The 19,353-nt window shown below is 42.2% G+C and overlaps 10 protein-coding genes and 5 non-coding genes across 15 annotated transcripts; 4 read left to right on the top strand and 11 right to left on the bottom strand.

Moving 5' to 3' along the window:
* Positions 1–27: 27 nt before the first annotated feature.
* Positions 28–1,185, bottom strand: CANTADRAFT_20613 (E1 ubiquitin-activating protein; the record flags this gene model as incomplete). The annotated part of the gene is made up of 2 exons (XM_020206595.1): positions 28–1,043; positions 1,158–1,185. The coding sequence occupies 2 exons, from the start codon at positions 1,183–1,185 to the stop codon at positions 28–30; spliced, it is 1,044 nt and encodes a 347-aa protein (XP_020066191.1).
* A 12-nt stretch (positions 1,186–1,197) lies between these two features.
* On the bottom strand, positions 1,198–2,937 carry CANTADRAFT_190056 (uncharacterized protein). The gene has a single exon (XM_020206390.1). The coding sequence runs from the start codon at positions 2,791–2,793 to the stop codon at positions 1,393–1,395; it is 1,401 nt and encodes a 466-aa protein (XP_020066190.1). The 5' UTR covers positions 2,794–2,937; the 3' UTR covers positions 1,198–1,392.
* Positions 2,938–3,081: 144 nt separating this feature from the next.
* Positions 3,082–5,601, bottom strand: CTN3 (carnitine O-acetyltransferase; the record flags this gene model as incomplete). The annotated part of the gene is made up of 1 exon (XM_020206594.1): positions 3,082–5,601. One exon carries the CDS (start codon positions 5,599–5,601, stop codon positions 3,082–3,084), a length of 2,520 nt encoding a protein of 839 aa, XP_020066189.1.
* Positions 5,602–6,212: 611 nt separating this feature from the next.
* CANTADRAFT_t61 lies at positions 6,213–6,284 on the bottom strand. The gene has a single exon. It is a non-coding gene; the product is annotated as a tRNA-Glu (tRNA).
* A 1,199-nt stretch (positions 6,285–7,483) lies between these two features.
* Positions 7,484–7,565, top strand: CANTADRAFT_t79. Its single transcript has one exon. It is a non-coding gene; the product is annotated as a tRNA-Leu (tRNA).
* A 415-nt stretch (positions 7,566–7,980) lies between these two features.
* On the top strand, positions 7,981–8,541 carry CANTADRAFT_88966 (uncharacterized protein; the record flags this gene model as incomplete). Its single annotated transcript, XM_020211519.1, has 2 exons — positions 7,981–8,423; positions 8,448–8,541. The coding sequence occupies 2 exons, from the start codon at positions 7,981–7,983 to the stop codon at positions 8,539–8,541; spliced, it is 537 nt and encodes a 178-aa protein (XP_020066188.1).
* A 73-nt stretch (positions 8,542–8,614) lies between these two features.
* HTA3 (histone H2AZ) lies at positions 8,615–9,386 on the bottom strand. Its single transcript, XM_020206388.1, has one exon. The coding sequence runs from the start codon at positions 9,088–9,090 to the stop codon at positions 8,689–8,691; it is 402 nt and encodes a 133-aa protein (XP_020066187.1). The 5' UTR covers positions 9,091–9,386; the 3' UTR covers positions 8,615–8,688.
* CANTADRAFT_190049 (uncharacterized protein) lies at positions 9,195–9,621 on the top strand. Its single transcript, XM_020206389.1, has one exon. It carries the CDS (start codon positions 9,298–9,300, stop codon positions 9,520–9,522), a length of 225 nt encoding a protein of 74 aa, XP_020066186.1. The 5' UTR covers positions 9,195–9,297; the 3' UTR covers positions 9,523–9,621.
* A 61-nt stretch (positions 9,622–9,682) lies between these two features.
* Positions 9,683–14,241, bottom strand: CANTADRAFT_5038 (uncharacterized protein; the record flags this gene model as incomplete). Its single annotated transcript, XM_020209820.1, has 3 exons — positions 9,683–11,327; positions 11,363–11,640; positions 13,135–14,241. The coding sequence occupies 3 exons, from the start codon at positions 14,239–14,241 to the stop codon at positions 9,683–9,685; spliced, it is 3,030 nt and encodes a 1,009-aa protein (XP_020066185.1).
* CANTADRAFT_t60 lies at positions 11,868–11,939 on the bottom strand. Its single transcript has one exon. It is a non-coding gene; the product is annotated as a tRNA-Cys (tRNA).
* A 694-nt stretch (positions 14,242–14,935) lies between the features above and the next one.
* On the bottom strand, positions 14,936–15,601 carry CANTADRAFT_48074 (S-adenosylmethionine-dependent methyltransferase; the record flags this gene model as incomplete). The annotated part of the gene is made up of 1 exon (XM_020209540.1): positions 14,936–15,601. One exon carries the CDS (start codon positions 15,599–15,601, stop codon positions 14,936–14,938), a length of 666 nt encoding a protein of 221 aa, XP_020066184.1.
* A 76-nt stretch (positions 15,602–15,677) lies between these two features.
* On the top strand, positions 15,678–15,911 carry RUB1 (NEDD8 family protein; the record flags this gene model as incomplete). The annotated part of the gene is made up of 1 exon (XM_020209316.1): positions 15,678–15,911. One exon carries the CDS (start codon positions 15,678–15,680, stop codon positions 15,909–15,911), a length of 234 nt encoding a protein of 77 aa, XP_020066183.1.
* Positions 15,912–16,309: 398 nt separating this feature from the next.
* On the bottom strand, positions 16,310–18,424 carry CANTADRAFT_88960 (uncharacterized protein; the record flags this gene model as incomplete). The annotated part of the gene is made up of 1 exon (XM_020211518.1): positions 16,310–18,424. The coding sequence occupies one exon, from the start codon at positions 18,422–18,424 to the stop codon at positions 16,310–16,312; it is 2,115 nt and encodes a 704-aa protein (XP_020066182.1).
* Positions 18,425–18,609: 185 nt separating this feature from the next.
* Positions 18,610–18,682, bottom strand: CANTADRAFT_t59. Its single transcript has one exon. It is a non-coding gene; the product is annotated as a tRNA-Thr (tRNA).
* Positions 18,683–19,264: 582 nt separating this feature from the next.
* Positions 19,265–19,345, bottom strand: CANTADRAFT_t58. The gene has a single exon. It is a non-coding gene; the product is annotated as a tRNA-Lys (tRNA).
* Positions 19,346–19,353: the final 8 nt, after the last annotated feature.

The raw sequence follows: 19,353 nt of genomic DNA, 5'->3' as shown, positions 1-19,353 counted from the left end.
TACATCCGTGTTCTATAATCATTTGAACTATAGTAAGTATATTGGCATTTCCGACTTGACAGAATCCAAAATCAAGACATTGTTTATAGGACTTTCCTTTTTACTCAAGAACTGGATAACATCTTGGGCCAAGGTTCCTCCCAAGACCGCAGCTACGGGGGAATACTCTGTGAAGGCTTGGTTTGAAAACATGTCCAAGTATTCTTCTGTTATGGAGGCAGTTGGAATACCGTATTGTTCACATAATTGGATACCCTTGGCTCTTAAAAGTTCCTTGTCGATCACATCCTCGGGGTTCAATGGCTTTTCAAATTCGAACAATGAAAAAATCAAGGGAAATGAAGCAGACAATCTTTTCAATTGCCTTTTGTTGAGCTGGTTTGGTAATTCCTTGGATTTAAAGATCTGGGGAATAGGAACAAATTCGTCCAAAATAGTCAAGGTTTCAGTGTTGCTACCCTTGTCAAAATCGACTTTAGTTATAGTCTTGCTTCTGTTAATTTTGGTATTTGGCTCTCTAAGTTGATTTCCAGCTTCCTTTTGTGGTGTAGAATAATGTTCAATTAAGTCTGTAATAATATATCCAAACAATCCGTGTAATCCAGTAGCATACAAAGGAATGCTCAACGCCCTTGTGTGTTGGTTGAGAGCAAACAACTGACTTCTGTTTAACTCAGTGGCTATTATTAAATCAAACTGTTTGAAATATGATGGATCCTCAAATATACTCTCCAATGGGGTGGTGTTTATGTTCAACTTGACTCTGTTATTCAATTCTTTGATCTTTTCAACAATTATTGGCAATTTTGGCTGACCTATGATACTATCGTCGTTGGGCAAAAAAAATTGGGCAGCAAAGTCTTCTTCCTTGACCACAGAACTATCCAAAAGTTCGATAGAGTTCAAACCTCCAAGAACCAAGTTCTTCACGATTTCTGTCCCTACTCCACCGACGTTGACTATCAATACCTTTGCGGATCTGAGCCTCAATTGAGTGGCCATACCCCATAATCTGATTTGCCTATCGTAAAGAGCAATTTCATCTAGATGTTAGTGGGCCCACTAGAGTCCAAAGCTTGCGAGAAACTGGTCCTGCTATGAAGGATTCCAGTTACTTATGCTTTCTGGTCTTGGAATTTGGCTCTTTGGATACGTACCTGCAGTAAGTGCTTCATCCTTCGACATGTTGGATGATGGGTAGTCTATACCAGTACCTCAAATTTCGTTTCCAATTCCTGTGTGTGCAGGAAACCATACTCTAGTCTCCGGCGGAAGAGAAGTACATTTCTACCCTAACACTAAAAAGTGCACTACTACCCTAATACTATATACATTGCATCTAATGCTACTATTTATTCGGAGACCATCAAGCCGGTCTGAATTGCAAACTTCCTAATCATCCGCGGGCCACCAATCTGGTTTGAAAACCTTTAAGCCCACTTCTTTGACACCACCCTCTAAGCAGGGAATCTCGACCTTATACAAGTCGTTTTTCTCGATGTCCTCAAGGTTTAACAACATGAAGCCAAGGTTATCTTGAATGGAAAGCAATTTTCCACTCGAAACCTTTCTTTTTTTTGTAGGTCTTGCACCAAAGGGAGAGTTAAATGGAGACAGTTGAGGTGTTTCCTGTTCCTTCGAGTCCTCCTCGACTTCTTTTAATGGAGAGACAGTTAATTTTGTCATGCTTGCTTGATGGATATTCTTTAAATCATCCACGATCAGGTCAGAAGGATCTAAAGTAATACCCCCAGGTGCTGAAGAGCTTTCTGTGATATTATAGAATTGTACGGGCAATATTCTTTTCCGGATGATTCCATTATTGAAGGTTCTGATTGTAAGTTCTTGTCCGACATAACATCCCTTGTCGAGAGACAACCCATTGACAAAATCCAAATTGCATTCAAATGGCAAGAGTGACGTATCCTTGGGAGCATCTTGAGTCTCAAAGAGACCATTGATAAACCTTCTCCTGGTTATGACTTCTTCTGAGGTTATTTCAAATGGGAATTGACTTTTGAAAGAATTGGAGAAAAGATCATCAATCGGAATGGTTGGAGATTCGGAATCAGTTTCCTTGCTTGTGCTGATTGGAATATCAGTCAAGATCTTGAGTCCAAAGTTGGGAATTCTGTTGTCAACTGCAAATCCAACTATGTTATTCACCACACTCTTGTTGAAGACTATTTCTTTCTCTATAAATTCATTTGCCGATTCTAATGCTTCACTTGGACTTGACGTCTGAAAATTATCAAACTGTATATCGTCGATCCACTGATCGAACTCAACACTATCGTTGTAGTAATAATATGAATACAAATTGCGTTGTTCGGCGATTTTTACTTTGGCACTGAGCTTGTGTATCTTCAAAAGCAGGGTCAACAGACCGGCAAGTTTGCTATCTATCTCCACCAAGTAGTTGGGCGACTTCAAGGTCTCGGAGAAGGCGTTATTGACGTTGTGGTATGGATTGGAGAAGAGGAAACAATCATTCACGATTCTTCCTTTTGAATTCAAGAACATGGAGTTGATCCCATCACGTCTGATTAATATATTGTTGTCTGGATCGTAGATGTCTTCGTGCATCAAACCCCAGTTTTCATCGAGCTTTATGATTTCGGATAAGTTAGCGTGCTTATTCTCGGCATCACTAATAGTGTGCTGCTTCTTCTTGACCACATTGGGAAGCAACCTGGAAGTTATAAGACCATTGAGAAACTTCGCTGAATCCACTCCCTTGATCTGAATGAGGGACTTGGAAAGAGGTGCAATGCCAGCAATGGGAATCTTCATGATTATCGTGGATCAACTCTAATGCATTTTTGACCTTCTGGTGCTACTCTAGTTTAAGATGACTAAGAATTTCGCGAGCCAGAAATTGAGGCCCACACGAGATAATTTGCACCCAACCATCCATTTCCAGCCGTGTAGAGCCTACTCGCATCGAGCGTAGGCAATCATCTACCGTGCTCCGTGTATTCGCTCCATTAAACATCGCCTAGAAGTTTAATATACAGAAGGGTTTTATTTCGTATATATACAGAAAGAATAGTTTGGTGCAGAAGTAGGCCAATCGAGGAATTACCTGAAGTCTGAGGTGTCCAATTCCCTTCCAATAGACTTCTTGTCTCTCTTGGGAAGTTGTGGCGGATCCTCGCTTACGCTTTCCAGGCTCCCCAAGCGATCTCCTCCTAAGCGTTCTCGGATTTTCTCCGAAATAGACATCTTTTCTTTTAGATCATCCGTAACCTTGTTAAGATGTGTCAGACTGTGGTTTCTGGATCCTAGTCTGGAACCTAGGTTGGAGTGAAGGTTCGAATGGCTATTCAAAAATGATTCATTTCTGGATATGATATTCGATCTCAGGTCCAACTCACCAAAATCGAAGTAGCCATATCCTCCTAATAAATCATACTCACCACTTCCACTTCCAGCGCTTTCAATCGAGTTAGAACGGTTTTTCATCACGCCATAGTCTGCACCAAGTGCTAGATCAGCCTTTTCATCGTGTCTATCGGTCACCAACTTTATGGGGTAACGCTTGGAAGGAACATTTTCAACCTTGTCCAACTCATGTTCGATTCTAAGCCTCTTCATTTCAACCTTTCTGGTTTCAGAGTCATTGATACTCATTAAGAAATTGGACTTTTTCTTGATAATAGACTTCAACTCACCCACAACTCTTTTGAATGTATTCAAGAATCTTTCTGTTTGTCTGAACTTGGAAGAAACAGTGATGATGACCTTATCACTGTGTATGATGTATCCAATTCCAAAACCTTGATCAGTGGCTGGCGAAATACCAAATAAGTGTAATGCCTGATTACCACAATTAGATATTAAGATTTCTGGTGTGAGTAGCTTCTCTATCAATGGATTAGAGAGTAGCGGAACTTCAATTTTGGCAAGGAGTGGAATAGGCTTCAAATCTGAGTTTAGCTCATTAAGGTATTCTACTGTGTTGGGATTCTTAGCAACCTCTAGCAAGGTGGATAAATGTCTCTCAAAACCTTTCCCATGCATGGCATCAATATACTGCTTGTGGTGGTCAATACAACACTGTTTGAAGGAATCCCACTTTTCCTGATCATTCGATTGAGTAAGGAATAATTTTACCATTCTGAAAATTTGGTCGCTCTGAATTGCGATTAACTCGGTTCTTGAATCCTTAAACTTCCTGGTTGTGATTGGTTCCAAAGTATTAACCATCTTACCATACAACGAATAATTGGCAATTTGAAAGCAAATTTGCAACATCGAATCGATTGAGATATCAAACTTAGCGACCAAATGTGAATCCAACTTCAATTTTAAAACCTTAAATTCGTGCTGATTGATAATATCTGCTAATCTTGTTTCTGACAAATGGATCAAGTTTTGCAACTCTGGAGTTTTCACAAATTTCAACTCAGAGACATCTGGTTTCTCGATTTCTCTTGATGAAACAAATGTAATGCTGTCATCAAACAAGGTGTATTCGGACCCATTGATGTTCTTTGCTAGCTTAAGAATCAGGTCGGTGTAAATATCACTAACAAATCGTAAGATGGCAGTTGAATCCATTGAGGTTGATTCCCATACAATCCCAACACAAGAGTTTTGAGTCACAATTAATTGCAACTTATCATACCACCTAGAGGTACAAGAACCTATTTGCATGGTACTGTGAGGAAGAAGCTTAGAGGTACCATGGGAGATAACTGACGTCTTATCTTGGTCAGTTTCGGGTGAATTGGGATCTAATACAACCACAAATAAAGCATTATCAATGAGTTCCAACGTTTGCTTATTTGTCTTGATTAATTCCATTCTTGCAGACTTCCATTCCTTCAAGGACTGGGTTGTGATAGAGCCGATCGAATTATTGATCGACTCGATCTGACCAATCTTCAGAGATTGTTCTAGAATGCCTTCAAGCAAGAGCGAGAGTTCATTGTCATTGAACCAAATTTTGTGCTTGGATTTCTCCGAATCATCGTTTGGAGTCAATACTTCGAGTTTGTAGTACTGGTTATTGGTAATAATCACGATATGTCTGGAATCATTAACATCCTTGTACTTTTTGATGGTAATATTGCTCTCAAGAGGTCTCGAAGATGGAACCCTTGTTGTTCCAAATAAGTTCTTGTAGCAGTTCATGGTCAATGGATTGGAGTTCTTGGGTGTCAAGTCGGGCTTCAAGGTGCCGTTCCGGAGACTGACAATAAATTTCAAGGAGGAATTGATCAAGCTGGCAGCTCTTTCACACTGATTAGGGGGGTTCACAGTCTTGGAGTACGGGTCTTCTTCGAGAACCAAGTAGGGGTTTCTTGGTAAAATATTTCCCCTTAGCTCGCCATAGATTCCGGGGTTTGTTTCATCATTGATGGAATTCAAGTAACATGAATTGGAAGGCTTCTGGGAGGCTGCGACCAAGTGAGACTGGATCAAGTTAATGATCTCGTCGGTGACGAACGCGGATGACTCTTGATGCAACTCTGAGTACTCTTCTGTGCTCAAGAGTGGCTTCAATGCTATCAACATCTGCTGTGCCGTGGATGCTAACAGCGGTACGGGCAACTGAGGAAGGCCCTCCTCGTGCTTGTAGGTGTACTGTGACATTCTGGTGAATATTGACTGTGTGACTATTTGTGGGCGACTCTTATACTCCAGTTAGGAGACGCTTGCCATGACCCGCCATAATGTGGGGTTGGTCGTGCGGGGGTCGCGTGGTCTTCCGTAACTTTTACGATCTACCACGGATGGATGCGAAAACAGCCCACGGGTTTAGGGATTCTGAGAGACGGTTTTGCAGAGTAGCTCGCTGGTAGTGGCCTGTTGAGCTTCAGTGGCAAGGGGGTTACCACTACCTACTTTTCTAGCTTTGAACCCCGTTCGGCTGGATGGTCTGGGGCCAGATTGTGGGAAGTGCATTCTGGGCCAACCTCCGTTGAGGTCTTGGTTCTGACACAGTTTCCTGCACTACAGTTTTTAATATGTGTGCCTGTTGGTTGTAGCCCCACCTCAATAGCCGGAGTTAAGGCAATACCGTTCCACACTCTGTGCAAGACCAAATGTTGGGTCTTTTTGTCTGCGAATCCTAGAGTGCGATTGCGAAGTCCAGCTAATCTCTGGAGCCCTTGACATGAGTCTTATCAGCATCAGCAAAGGCACAAGGGAACTACCATTCAAAAAGAAACCACATATGTGGTTTCCGAAGGCGAAAAAGAAAGTTCCGATACCGGGAGTCGAACCCGGGTCTGCTCGGTGAAAGCGAACCGTGCTAGCCGTTACACTATATCGGACTTCGGATGTTATTTTTGATCAGTGAACAGACACCTTGAGATGAGCATATGATTACGTAATCAGGAGTTTACATCTCAAATTCTCCGGCTAGGGCATACATTTTTTAACGAGGGGACTATGTTTAGCTCAAATCGGAACAAGGATCAGACTTTTATAGTCAAATACTAGACTAATATAATTGCCGCATGCGAATTAACAAATTTCCCTATTAGTTTTTTGGTGATAATTCTGGAATTTCCAGTAGTTTCGAGTAGTTTCGAGTACACTATTATCAGATTCCCTTTGCAAATAGAAAATGGAAATAACTTTTCTTAATTCATTTAAGTATAAGCTTTTATTTAACTATGAAAATTGTAATGGTCTAAAAAAATGCAAGTTCTCTTAGCAGATTGGACTAATTTGAAAAATTGACCATTTTTCATCAATTCACTTCTCCTAAATTTATTGTCCAACTCTGCATTTTCTGGAATCCCGTCATGGGAAGCAATGGTCCATTGTAATACAGTATCCTCTTCTTAATTATAAATTGTTCGATTAAAGTGATCGAGCGAGGGAAATGAGCAATGAAAAACTATTTCACTGAAAGTTTCTATACAACAATTTTACCAATTATAAGAAAAACTAATGACATTTGGAGCAGAGAATGTTAATATTCTCGGAAATAGTGGTGAACTATCAACCACTACCTTCTTGCGAAAAGTGAGAGGTTATCACAAATTTTTTTTCTTTTTTGCTAATGGAAAGTTTATTATAATCTACTGACTATGTACAATTTACTAATTGCCTATTTTAAGTAATTACTCTCAGAGAGTAGTGAACGCCTGCATCGCCTGGTGCGTGGAGGTGCACAACGAGGTATAGTCAGGTTGTATCTAACTCTCTCTTATTTTTATTTCTTTATACATTTATTTTGCTACACAATGGGAAGTATATTATAATCTACTCTTTAGATATCTATACACCTCTTGCAATGGCACCATTGTGGCCAAACCATAAAAAAGGAAAATAATCCAATTTTTTTTTTCCAAAATTTTTTTGAAGTATTTTGCGACTGAGTCTACGACTTTTGTACATTTTTGACTTTTCAAACTTGTACTGGACTAGAATACCTCTTGACAATGAATTCAGCTGAGAATTGCCATTTTTTGATACAATACGTCTGACCTGTTGTATCAACCCTCCCAACTCATCAACAAATGGCTCTTTGGCCGAGCGGTTAAGGCGGTAGACTCAAGTTCTACTATCGTAAAGATGCACGCGTTCGAATCGCGTAGGAGTCATTATTTTTTGTTTTTGCGGGCCAGAAGCCAATCCGATGACTGTGCTGGGCCTCACTGATAAGGCGTGCGGTATGGTGCACTTTATGACTAGCCCGTCCAGATCGCCTCTTCGACAAGGTTCCAAATCCAAAGTATCTCCCTCAAAATCCTTTTTCAGAAGCAGCTACTTTCAGCAGCCCCTCGCACGGTAGTCTGCCGTATAAAACACATTCCAATTGGGCGGTGGCATCCCTCCGTTGCCACTAAAATTAGTGCCAGCCAAAACGCTCACAAAAATGTAGCGAGCGTCATTTGCGACTGTAGCCACCAAAACAAGCCATACCATCGGATACTACAACCACACAAGAGCACTAATCGGGCACCAGCAGGCATCTATTCAAGTTCGTCACTCTTTCATACTAGCATCGTCATCGCCATGAGTGGAATCGCATTGAAATTAACCTCGTTGTTGGTGAGAACGGTAGCCAAGCCGTTTGCCAATGCCATCAAGGCCCAGGCCAAGGAACACGAGGTATTTCGCCAAACCTGCATCAAGATCGCACAGACGGTCCACTCCACCGACCTCAGGTTAAGAATGTCGTTGTTGGGCGAAAAGAAGATCAAGATACGGCCATTGAACGATAAGAAGGCAGTGGACAGCGGAGCCACCTTTTTGTCAGAATTGTTCATTTTCAGCGTAGCTGGGTCATTGATCTTCTACGAGAGTTATCGCAGCAGAAAGAAGGCTAGCGACCAGCACGACGCCTTGGCTGATGACATCTCCATCTTACAGAACGAAATAGAGTACTTGAAGGGCAAATTCAAGGAGATGAACGTCAAGTTGGATGACTACCAATTGCCGGACGGATTGCGTCCCAAGTACGTCAAGATAGAGTCATTGAGGGCCTCCAAGGACGCCAAAGACGCCAAAGACGCCAAAGACGCCAAAGACCCCCCACAACCCGCATCGGAGCACCCAAAACCCACACCAGCATAGCCTGCTTCGGGGCCCAGATCATATTTCCTGTAAATACTACGCTTATATAACGATACAATGTATTATAGTAAACAAAATATAGTACAGTGGCAAACCCTCGGTATCCATACCAGGGCGCTCCATAGGCAGGTCCAGACCGATAGACGATCAGTTGAGACTCTTCTTCTTCTCCACCTTCAACAACAACGCCTTGTTGATGTGAGGCAAGACACCACCGTAGGCGATGGTGGCCTTAATCAAGTTATCCAATTCCTCATCCCCTCTGATGGCTAACTGCAAATGACGTGGGGTGATACGCTTGACCTTCAAATCCTTGGCTGCATTACCAGCCAACTCCAAGACTTCGGCAGTCAAGTATTCCAACACAGCAGTGAGGTAAATGGCTGATTTCAGTCCCACTCTAATCTTGTTCTGAGCCGTGCGCTTCAAGTAACGCTTGATTCTACCGACAGGAAATTGTAATCCTGCTCTGGCCGAGTGTGAGGTCGACGATTTGGCCACTTCCGAAGACTTTCCTTTGCCTCCGTGTACTTTTCCCTTTCCTGACATTGCTAAAGAATCTAATAACAAATAACAACTTTGGTGAACGCGGTAGTTTGTTTATATGGGGCATTTGGTGCGCGGCACGACCGGCGTCCCGATTTGTTTTGGTTTTGGCTGGGTTGACGCGGGGCTGACCGGTAGCGCCATTCCTCCAGCCGAGATGGGCCTGGTTGCAAATGGGTCATGGTGTTGGTGGTCATTCTTCTGTAGACTATGCTCGCAGTTGCAGTAGCGTTCTTGTGGGGTTGTCGTGGCTCGTTCACGCTCTGCGGTGTATGTCCATTACACCAGTGCGAGCTTTCGTTGGCCAATGTCTCGCTCTCAGCCACTCCCAAAGAGAACACCATTAACAGGCTCTTATTACTTACCATAGCATTGAAGCTATTCGTTGTGACAATCCATCCATTTGCACCGAGTTTCACAGAATTGTCATCTTAATATTGTTGTAGTCCATGCTGGTGAGAATGTAGTACCGAGCATCGTGCAATAGAATCTTATTGCTTATCAAAGCATTGAATGTGTTCCTTATGGCAATCCATCTTACTTTCACTGAATTTGTCAAAGCATTACCGAGCTATAGTGGTGAAAAGGTACTTGTTTAACCGTTGACCACGCTGTAGGACCCCAACCCGTCGATCAATGCCTCCACTTCCTTGCGCGACTTGCGGAGTTCGGTACAGATCGAGTCGTAGTGCTGGAACCCCTTGAGCAACTTGATGAGATCAATAGTCTCCTGGTGAGCTTCCTGTTCATCAGAGTCCATCGACTCTTCATCCAGTTGCAACGACACTGCCTCCTCGTTAGCCACATATTGCTTGGGGTCGCTAGAAAATGTCGTTGCCGTACCATGCCGTGAGGGCACATTGACCCACCGCTCGTCGTCGCTGGACCCTCCACTATCACTTGTTTCTGAATTGTCTAATCGCACCGATGGTTCCGGCGTCTCAAGTGTTTCTTTGGCGTACCCAAAACTCACCTTCCTGCGGTCCGTTTTCAACACCCTTTCGTTCACTCTCGTCTTCAACAAGCCGTCGTTACCCTCACCAACGATTTTCAGCGAGCTTCTCCGGCCCTTGCGCTTGCCTCGGATCTTTTCCTCGATCAGCTCGTACTCGTTCTGGTCCTCGTTCTCCACTGCCCGTACCACAGAATTGAGTACTGGATACGAATGAACTCGATAAATAATTCCCCTTAAGATGCCAAAATGGATAAAACGACGAATATCGACGTTTTCCAAAAGCTTCCGATGTTGCACGTACCACTCCTTGACGGTTTGGCCTTGATTGAGCGATCGGTACAAGTAAAACAACGTGGATTTGAATGGAACGGCCACTGCTGTGTCATCAACCCCTGACGATGGGGTTTTGGGGGATTTCGACAAATAACCTGCTTTCGTCAACGGAGATACCGAGCTCTTACCTCCGCTGACAAACTGGTTCATGGGATTATATCTTCTTCCTGATGGTGCGGGAGATACAGTCGCGGTGTTGGGAGCATGGGAAGATGCCGGCGTGGTGGCATAATTTGGGGTTTGCAATGCTGAATCTAGTGGTCGCGAATTGGTTATCACATATGCTTGGCACTCTTCGGCCATGATTCCGTTGGATCTCAAAAAATCTCCAATGTGATTTGTGGGAGCATAAATGTTGCTGAACTGAAAGATATCACTGATTTCAATACATCTATAGTGCATTAAGTGCTGAATACATTGTTTGACCAACAAATAGTTTGCGTCTGCTAACTCGCTTATTTTTCTGATCGAATTGATACCGTCAATGTAGGGTAAGATTTTGAGCATAGTTGGATCCCAATTCACGTCAACTAATGACGTTAACTTTACTGAAGATATTGGAACCTGATAGGCCTTGATATTAATGGGAGGAGGCAAAATGGGGAACAATTTTATATCCACTGAATTGGCACTGTCCAACGGTATGCAACATTCGGAGTAATTGTTGAGATCCTGGTATATTTGTTGAATTAGTGAGTCAATGGACGACAAAGTGATCTTTTTTGTTCTTGAATAACCTGGAGTGTTGTCTATGACTGAGGTATTCAATGATGACTCTCCAGCACCAAAGGGCCTGTTGGTGGTGGGTGAATTATCGTAAGTACCACTATTGAGGAAGTTGGGATCTATGCTAAAAACTTCGCTCATTGGTTTTGTCACGATTGACTTTGGAATGCTTTGAGATCTCATAAAATTGGCGTCCTTGAAGAACGAATTGCTTTTATCCAATTTACTCAAGAGAAACTTTGTTCTTCAAGCACCCGGAACATTTTACCCATTCTTCCAATTGCCATTTCATAGGGAGTGACATCCCCAAATTCGTACGGGAATACAAAACAAAAGTTGAAATTGAACGAGTTTCTGGAGTAGTTGGGATTCTCGATATTTACTGGATACCCAATTACTTTGAACTTATCTATCTTGAACGAGATGAGCTTATTACATAATTGCGGCTTGGGAATGATATAGTTCTTAACTGTGTCGAAGTTGAACAATGAAGTTAGTGGAGGGACGCCAAAATCTTGGTTAGACGCTGAGATGCTGGGCTGATTGTCTTTTATTGAGGATATACATCCTTCAGGGACTTGATGGACAATTTTTGTTCCTTCTGTTGGATGGAATACAGCGTAGAATATCGCCACAATCGGTATAAACCCTTCTAAATTATCCATGGCGGATAATGTAGTTTAGAATGGAAGCGTCCGAGCGTGGATCACTATTATAAGATCTATATCACGTGATTAAAATTACAACTTTCAAAAATAAAGGAACAAGCTAGCACTCAGGTTCGAACTAAGGACCAACAGATTTGCAATCTGCTGCGCTACCACTGCGCCATACCAGCTTTTTCCGAAAATCATAAAAAGACATTGAAATATGACAATTGTTTTCAAATAATTCAAAATTCAAAGAATCTCTTTTACCATGCTCCCCAACATTTTGTCTACATCTGAATAAGTCTATCATCTTATTTAAAGGCTTTTTAGTTAATTAACTCTAATCGAAACACTAATCGAAACATGTAGAAGCTAGTTCAAAATATACTTCCTATCAGCAAGATATCATGTTTAAGAGTCGTTGGGCTTTATGAACAACCGGCTAATTAGTCTTGTAATATACAACTCCCAACTCCTATTGATATTTTTTTTCTCTTGTGCATTTTGTGTTTTTGAATTACTTCCCATCATATTAAATTAAACGTTAGAAGTAATTGGCTTCCGTTTCCTCTGAAACTTCAGTAGCTACAATTGGCTCAACCATTATCGAGATGTTTTTAGTTGATACTTCATCTATCACAAATGGCTCAAACATAGCATTGTAAAATTCAGGAGAACGAAGCCTAAGCTTATCGTTCTGTTTTTTCGGTTTTCTTGCAGCGTTTCTTCACAGTCTAAGACTGCTTCCTGAGAAACTTAGTAGCGTCACTCTTCATCGATCTTTAAGTAGAATTAATCATGTTAAACCAACTCATAAGGATATGACCAACCTATAACTATTTCAGCACTCTTTTGATTAGAGTAGCCAAACTCCACTTTGAAAAAGATACCAATTATGCCTTATCTCATGAGATTTTCCAATCTAATATTTGTTGGTTTATCCATTTCTTCATACAAGTACGCTACAGAAAATCTTTATCGTTCTAGTAGGATAAATTAAGCTAGCTAATTTTGGCCTGATGGGGGTGGAGGTGGTTGGCTTGGCTTCAGTGGGGGTGGTGGTGGCTGTGAACCATTAGAAGGTGGTGGTGGTGGTGGTTGTGTCCCACTTGGAGGTGGTGGTGGTGGTTGTATTTTGGTAGGGGGAGGAGGCACTGTGGTTGGTGGTGGTGGAGCTGAAGATATTCCGGGTGGTGGTGGTGGAATAGCTGAGATTCCGGGTGGTGGTGGTGGAATAGCTGAGATTCCGGGTGGTGGTGGTGGAACAGTTGATGTTCCGGGTGGTGGTGGTGGTGCAGCTGAAACTCCGGGTGGTGGTTGGGCTTTCGCAACAGAAGGTGGTGGTGGAAGATTCGTAAATGTTGGTGGTAAAGTTCCCGATACTGGCCTTGGAGGAATGGTACCTCCAGATGCCTGCCATGGTGGTAGTGGAGCGTCAGTCCTGGCCTTCTTCCAAGGAGGTAAAACCTCCGGTTCAGACTGAGGAACATAAGTGTCTTCGAAATTTCTTCTTAAACCACCTTCATTTGGAACCAGTCCAGGTTGTCCTCTAAACTTACAGTCTCTTGCAAAGTGACCCACATTTCCACATACTTTACAAACAATTGATGCAACATCTAATCCCCTACGTTGACGACTCTGGGCCGCTTCAGGATCGTATGGTTTGGTTTCTCTTAATGTACCGTTCAAAACGGCCAACTCTCTTAATTGGCCTCTCTTCAACTCGTTTTGACCCACCGGTGAAGATATGGCCTTTTCAATGACTTCGTTAGTCAATTTGATGGCCTTGGCAATCTTCAGCTGGGTGTCGGAAGAGATTAGAACATGCAAGTCGTCGGAGTTTGAAGCCAAAGCTGGATTCACGAACGAAGTCATGCTATTGGAATCCTCCTCTTCGGTGGAAGGAGCGGTGGATTTACCATCCTTGACTGAACCTTTACCTCTAATGGCCAAACGAGCACCACTTTGTTCCTGGAGTTGTCTCAAGGTGTTTCCTCTTGGTCCTAACAAGAGACCCACGAAGTTGATGTCAGGATAGTCTTTGATAGGAATGTATATCTTTTCGCTGGTCTTGGTTGGTTTTCTGTAGTCCGAAGGAGGAACGTAGTTCTTGATGTTACTGGCTGCAGTTTCCACCAAGTAGTCTCTTTCCTTCTCCAACGCCAAGCCCGTCCTGTACTCTCTTGTGTTTGTCCTGTTACCATAATTGTCGTACTTGGGAGGTGGTGATGGATCACGTTTGAAGTTTGGATTCTCCTCGGTGTTTCCAGACGGTAATAAGCTCAAAATTGGCCTACGCTTCTGGTGGGAAACCCTCAACAACTCTGAGATCTCCTCTACCCTGAAAAGCTGCTGGTATGCGTCGATTTGCTCGGGGGTCAAATGGCCTGTTATTATGGTGTCGAATTTGCCTGGTCCAAACGACTTGTATCTCGATGGTTTGCCAGCCCACTTGGTACCTTTAGCAGTAGTTCCACCTATGGTGCTCATTGCTGGCTGTGAAGCTCGTCCCCTTTCGTGTGTGTCGGTTCTATGGGACATTCTTGTGGTGGCTAGTGATGGTGTTCCAGATGAGCATCATTTTTTCCATACTGCAGTGAGACTGGAGCGGTTGGAAAAACCAGACTACTAAGGGAGCCTGAGAAAGAGGCCACATTTAGCAGGTGTATAGAAGAGAGGATAGCCATATGGAACAGTGAATTTACGAAAATAATAGAGATAATCTCTATGCGTTGGGGGAATACTTCGTTGAGAATTATTATTTCTAATTCAAAGTTCACTGATGTTTGTGAATTAGTTTAATTCTATGAATTGGGATTGATTCTGTAATGAACTATGACCAGAACTGCTGTAATATTTTCTGTTAATCATTGCATTATTTCGGTTATGAATTATTCCAAAATATACTACGATATAGTGAAGAAATCCCAGAAATTCGTTTAGTTATGTCTTAAGCCCGGTTCTTTATTATTTCTATCCAGCAACCCCTTGCAGTCTGCTTAGTTTACATATTTGCTTTTTTTCCCTGTTTAATTCTGCTATGAATTACCTCTACTGCAATCTCTAAATATCTTCTGCCATGAATTATATTTATTTCTACGGTGCAATGTAAGCTAGGTGTCCATCACTTTATGATGTTAATGTTATGAAGAAATTAATGGGTTCTGCATGGCTCCATCTCCTGTTACTTGGCCTCAGCACGGGTGAATCGTATGACACTCAACACCTCCCAGCCAGCCTTTCTGTGAATAACCACCTCACAGTCCCACCCAAGCGCCCTCATCTTCTCTGCCACCTCGTCTGGCTTGTTTCGGGCACAGAACAATATATATGCTGCTCCCTTTGGCGATAAAATGGTGTCCAACGAGTGCAACACCTTCCAGGTGATTATCATTCCATCGGGGCCACCCAACAACGCGAGGTCGAGCCATGTAGAGTCCTCAGAAGTCTCGGGAACCTTTGGCACCTCCTCTGCGGGAACATACGGAGGGTTGAACACCAACACATCCACCTCCTGTTTGCGGACTGCGGTGGTGAGGTCCATCTGGCACGAGTCTACCAAGTAGTTCGTTGCAGAATTGTCCTTAGCCGTCTTCAACACCGTCTCGCATGCGTGGGGATTCACGTCGGTGGCAATGTATACCGATTCTGGCAATATATGTTGATGGAGAAAGGTGGTAACGATTCCTGATCCACTGCCTATCTCCACCACCACAGGCACGTTTGAGCTGAAACGAGACTTCAAGTACAGGCTCTGCTCCTCAAAGCAGTCCAAGAGCAAGAACGAGTCCTCTGCAGGCTCATACACCTTGTCATAGTTCAAGTCCTTGACGACAGGTGTGGCTAGCATTATGGAAGGTTGCACTTCTCATAAACGCGATGGGAAAATTGAAACCAAATTACTGTCCACTAATCCAAGTACCACCATGCAAGTGAAAGTAAAGACATTAACAGGCAGAGACATCTTGGTTGATATCGAACCTACCGACAAGATCATCCGCATCAAGGAAATGATGGAGGAAAAGGAAGGCATCCCGCCATCCCAGCAAAGATTGATCTTCAACGGTCTGCAATTGGACGACGATAAGAACGTCCAGGAAAGCGGCATCACAGCTGGTGCATCCTTGCACTTGGTGTTGACCTTGAGAGGTGGGTGCTGAGCAGGCACCAGCAAGGGCGATTCCAGAGTAGTGAAGTACGAATGATTCCAGTGCCCCAGCTAGTTGAGCTAGCAGGCCCCGATTGCCACCCACCACAATCTTCTATTGCTAGCGAATTGCAACACCTGGCACACCTACGCATGTTTGTATGAATTAATAGAAAGCACTATACGTTGCAACTCATTCATTAGTAAGCTGTAAGCCAACACTACCAACGTCTCTATAATAATCTATGATACACGAAATAACACACAGCATCCCTCTATTAATACACAACAATGAAGCCATTTGATACTGATGTATTCTTTGCAGAAATGCTGGTATTTTTCAACCTACTTATGGTGTTCATACTTGCCGATAATTGGTATCTTACAAGCGTAGTCGTATTTGGGGCCGCTTCACGCTTGCTGTTGTGCCCATTTCTTCGCGTTAGCCAAGAACTTGCTGACTGCAGCACCTTTGGGCTTCTTTTCCTCATCTTCAGGGAATATGTAATCGGTGTATTCCTCTTCCACTCCATCAACCTTTCTTCTTCTTTGTACAAGAGCAGGCATTTTCTTTTCCACCACCTGTTGTGATTCCTCGCTTCCATGTAAGCTTTCGTAGCTCTTCCATGCTTCGAGTACAACTAAACGGTAGTCCTTGTTGTCTTGAAACGACTTTTGCGCCTGATCGAATACCTTTCTGGTATTAGTTCTGTGCTCGTCATTGACTTCAAACAGAAACTCTTCTTCGTCACTCTCCTGAAATATTTTAAGCTGGGCTTCGGTAGGAATCGATGACTCAAAAAGTGCATAGGAGATCCAAACTTTTGGCACTGGGGTTTTCTTGGTTAATCTGACATATAGACTCCTTGCTTCGGAATATTGCATCTCCTCCTTATAGTACTCAATGAATGAGATCCACAACCTTTCAATTTCGTTGTCGCTGACACTGATAGTGATACTTTCACCATCCATGAGACCCAATCCCAATTCAAATAATGACACACATCTGCTATGTTCATTAAGTGATTTCTCAAATTCAATGTACTCTTCAAGAATCGGAATGAACTCTTGTTCATTCGCCAATGCCAATTCCAACCATCTTTCATATAGTTTCCTGACCCTCAGCCACTCTCCCAATTTCTTCTCAAATTCAACATAGTACTTGAACAACTTTTTCTTGGGGCCCTGAATACTTGATTGTCCTATAGACTGTCCCAAGACTTTACGAGCTTGGGGCAATCCATCTTCAATTGAATTTCTTAGTTCAAATTCTGCGTACTTAATCCATATCTTGCCGAATGTAAACTGCTTATGTGGAACTGATTTTAGGCAGTTAACCCATATGTTTCTGGCATTTTCCACTTGCCCCAAACTGATTTCCTCCCATAATGCATATTTGATCCACAAATAAATATATCTTCTCCATTTTAGTGATTTATTCTTGTCCGTAGGCAGATTCTTAATGGCATTTTCAAAGGCCTCTCGCACAGCAATTATATCACCTTGCTGTTCTAATATGCTAATGTATGCCCACCACGAATCATAATCCTGTGCGTCTTCTTTCAAGTTCGCTCGGTACTTGTTGAGTCGGTTTAGGGTAACACTTGATTCAATAGTATTTTTATTTCCGTGGTTCTTCTCGAAATCGGTAAACAATTGTGAAATTTTAGTTCGTTGGTCCTCCAGAAGGATGCCTTTGCACCTTGGGTCTTCCAATAACAAAGTATAAATCATTCTAGCTCTCTCGAATTCTTGGACTGAGATTTCCCAATCAGACCATTTAGTAATTATTATCGAAAGTGCTAAATCTGTTTTGGAGGACTTTTGACCAAGTAAATGATCAACTGATGACTCAAACACTAGTCTAATATTCTGGATTTGTCTGGAAGACGTCTGAACTTCGTAGAGCTCAAATTCAATCCATTTCAACCACGTCAGGCCATTGGGGAACAAGTAAATATACCTACGGAAGATTTGTCTCACATTTTCAAACTCCTCATATCGCTTCTCAAAATTAATATAGGAATCCCAAACAGATTCATCAGGTTGCCATTTCAACCACCGTTCAAATGTAGAACGGACCATCGAGTAGTTCCTCAAAGTTTCCTCCGTCTGAACGTACATGAACCAGAGCTTGTTGATTCTTGGTAGTGTAGTAGTTGCACGGTCCAAAAGGTTTCGGGCATGATTAACATTCTTATGGGAAAGTTCAAACTGAATATATTGCACCCAAAAGGGGATGTGCTGTACGTTGACATCCAAAGCTCTTTCAAATATGGATCGTGCTCTGGCATAGTCATGATTATGGTTTATTTCCCACTTGGCATATCTTAACCACTGATTGAAATTGAGTCTATTCTTGTTTAGCTGCTGTTCATACTCCTTACGCTTAGCTAGTTGGAAGGATCTTAACTCGTCCAAATCTTGGATGGATTGCTTAGGACGCTCCAATGGTCTGTCCTTGTTTTCGTATGCATCTTTGAGGATCTGTTCACTGGTTAGCTGGTTCGAACTTTCATAGCTCATTGCGATGGAGGGAATGCAAATGAATGGTTCTTGCTTCACGGCAATAGCAGCAATGGAAATGTGGGTTTGACGACAGAGGTATGATGGTTGATGAGATGCAAAAAACACAGACTGCGTAGCTACGCACTTGATAAGATGTTGTGATGAGTTGATGGTGAGGTTCGAAATCTCAAAAATTAAAAAAATGCCTCCAGCCAGATTCGAACTGACGATCTCCTCATTACTAGTGAGGTGCCTTACCAACTTGGCCATAGAGGCTATTTGTTGTCAGGATAAAACACATAATATACTGGTAGTGCTTGTAATATTGATTTTAGATAGAACCTTCCCCAATCTAGGTCTTAAATATAAATGTGAATATTTTGAGCATTTGACAAGAAGATTGATGTATTAAAAATATTTTTGCGGAGAAATTCAATTTTTTATAGTTCATTCAATTTTTTCGAGCAAACGTTACCAATGCATAATGGTGAAAAGATTTCAGGACATCATGCAAGTTTCAAATACTACACCTTTTCATATAATTCAAGACATACATCCCTGTGAAAGTCTATCGTAAAGAAGAAATCAAGATGCTCAAATAATGTAATATTCTGAAAAATAAGAATTTTCGAAAAATAATTCGTGGGCGGAAAAACATGCTCTGAATTGCTGAAAACCTCGAAAACTAATTCTTCAAGTGGTATTTAAAAAATACAAATTAATGTATCTGATCTGATCTGATTAAGGGTAGCATTTGATAGTTCCCATCAGCAAAAAAAACAATATAGTCAGTAGATTATAATATACTTCCCATTAGCAAAAAAAAAACCATTTAAAGCATTAAATTGGCAAAAAGTAAGCCCGATGCGGGGGTCGAACCCGCAACCTTTTGATGTCTAACTTAAGAGTCAAACGCTCTACCGATTGAGCTAACCAGGCATTTCTTG

The sequence above is a fragment of the Suhomyces tanzawaensis genome, assembly GCF_001661415.1.
Source record: "Suhomyces tanzawaensis NRRL Y-17324 unplaced genomic scaffold CANTAscaffold_2, whole genome shotgun sequence".
Lineage (NCBI taxonomy): Eukaryota > Fungi > Ascomycota > Pichiomycetes > Serinales > Debaryomycetaceae > Suhomyces > Suhomyces tanzawaensis.
The sequence above is the reverse complement of the archived record's forward strand: the minus strand, read 5'-3'. Positions and strand labels throughout refer to the sequence as shown.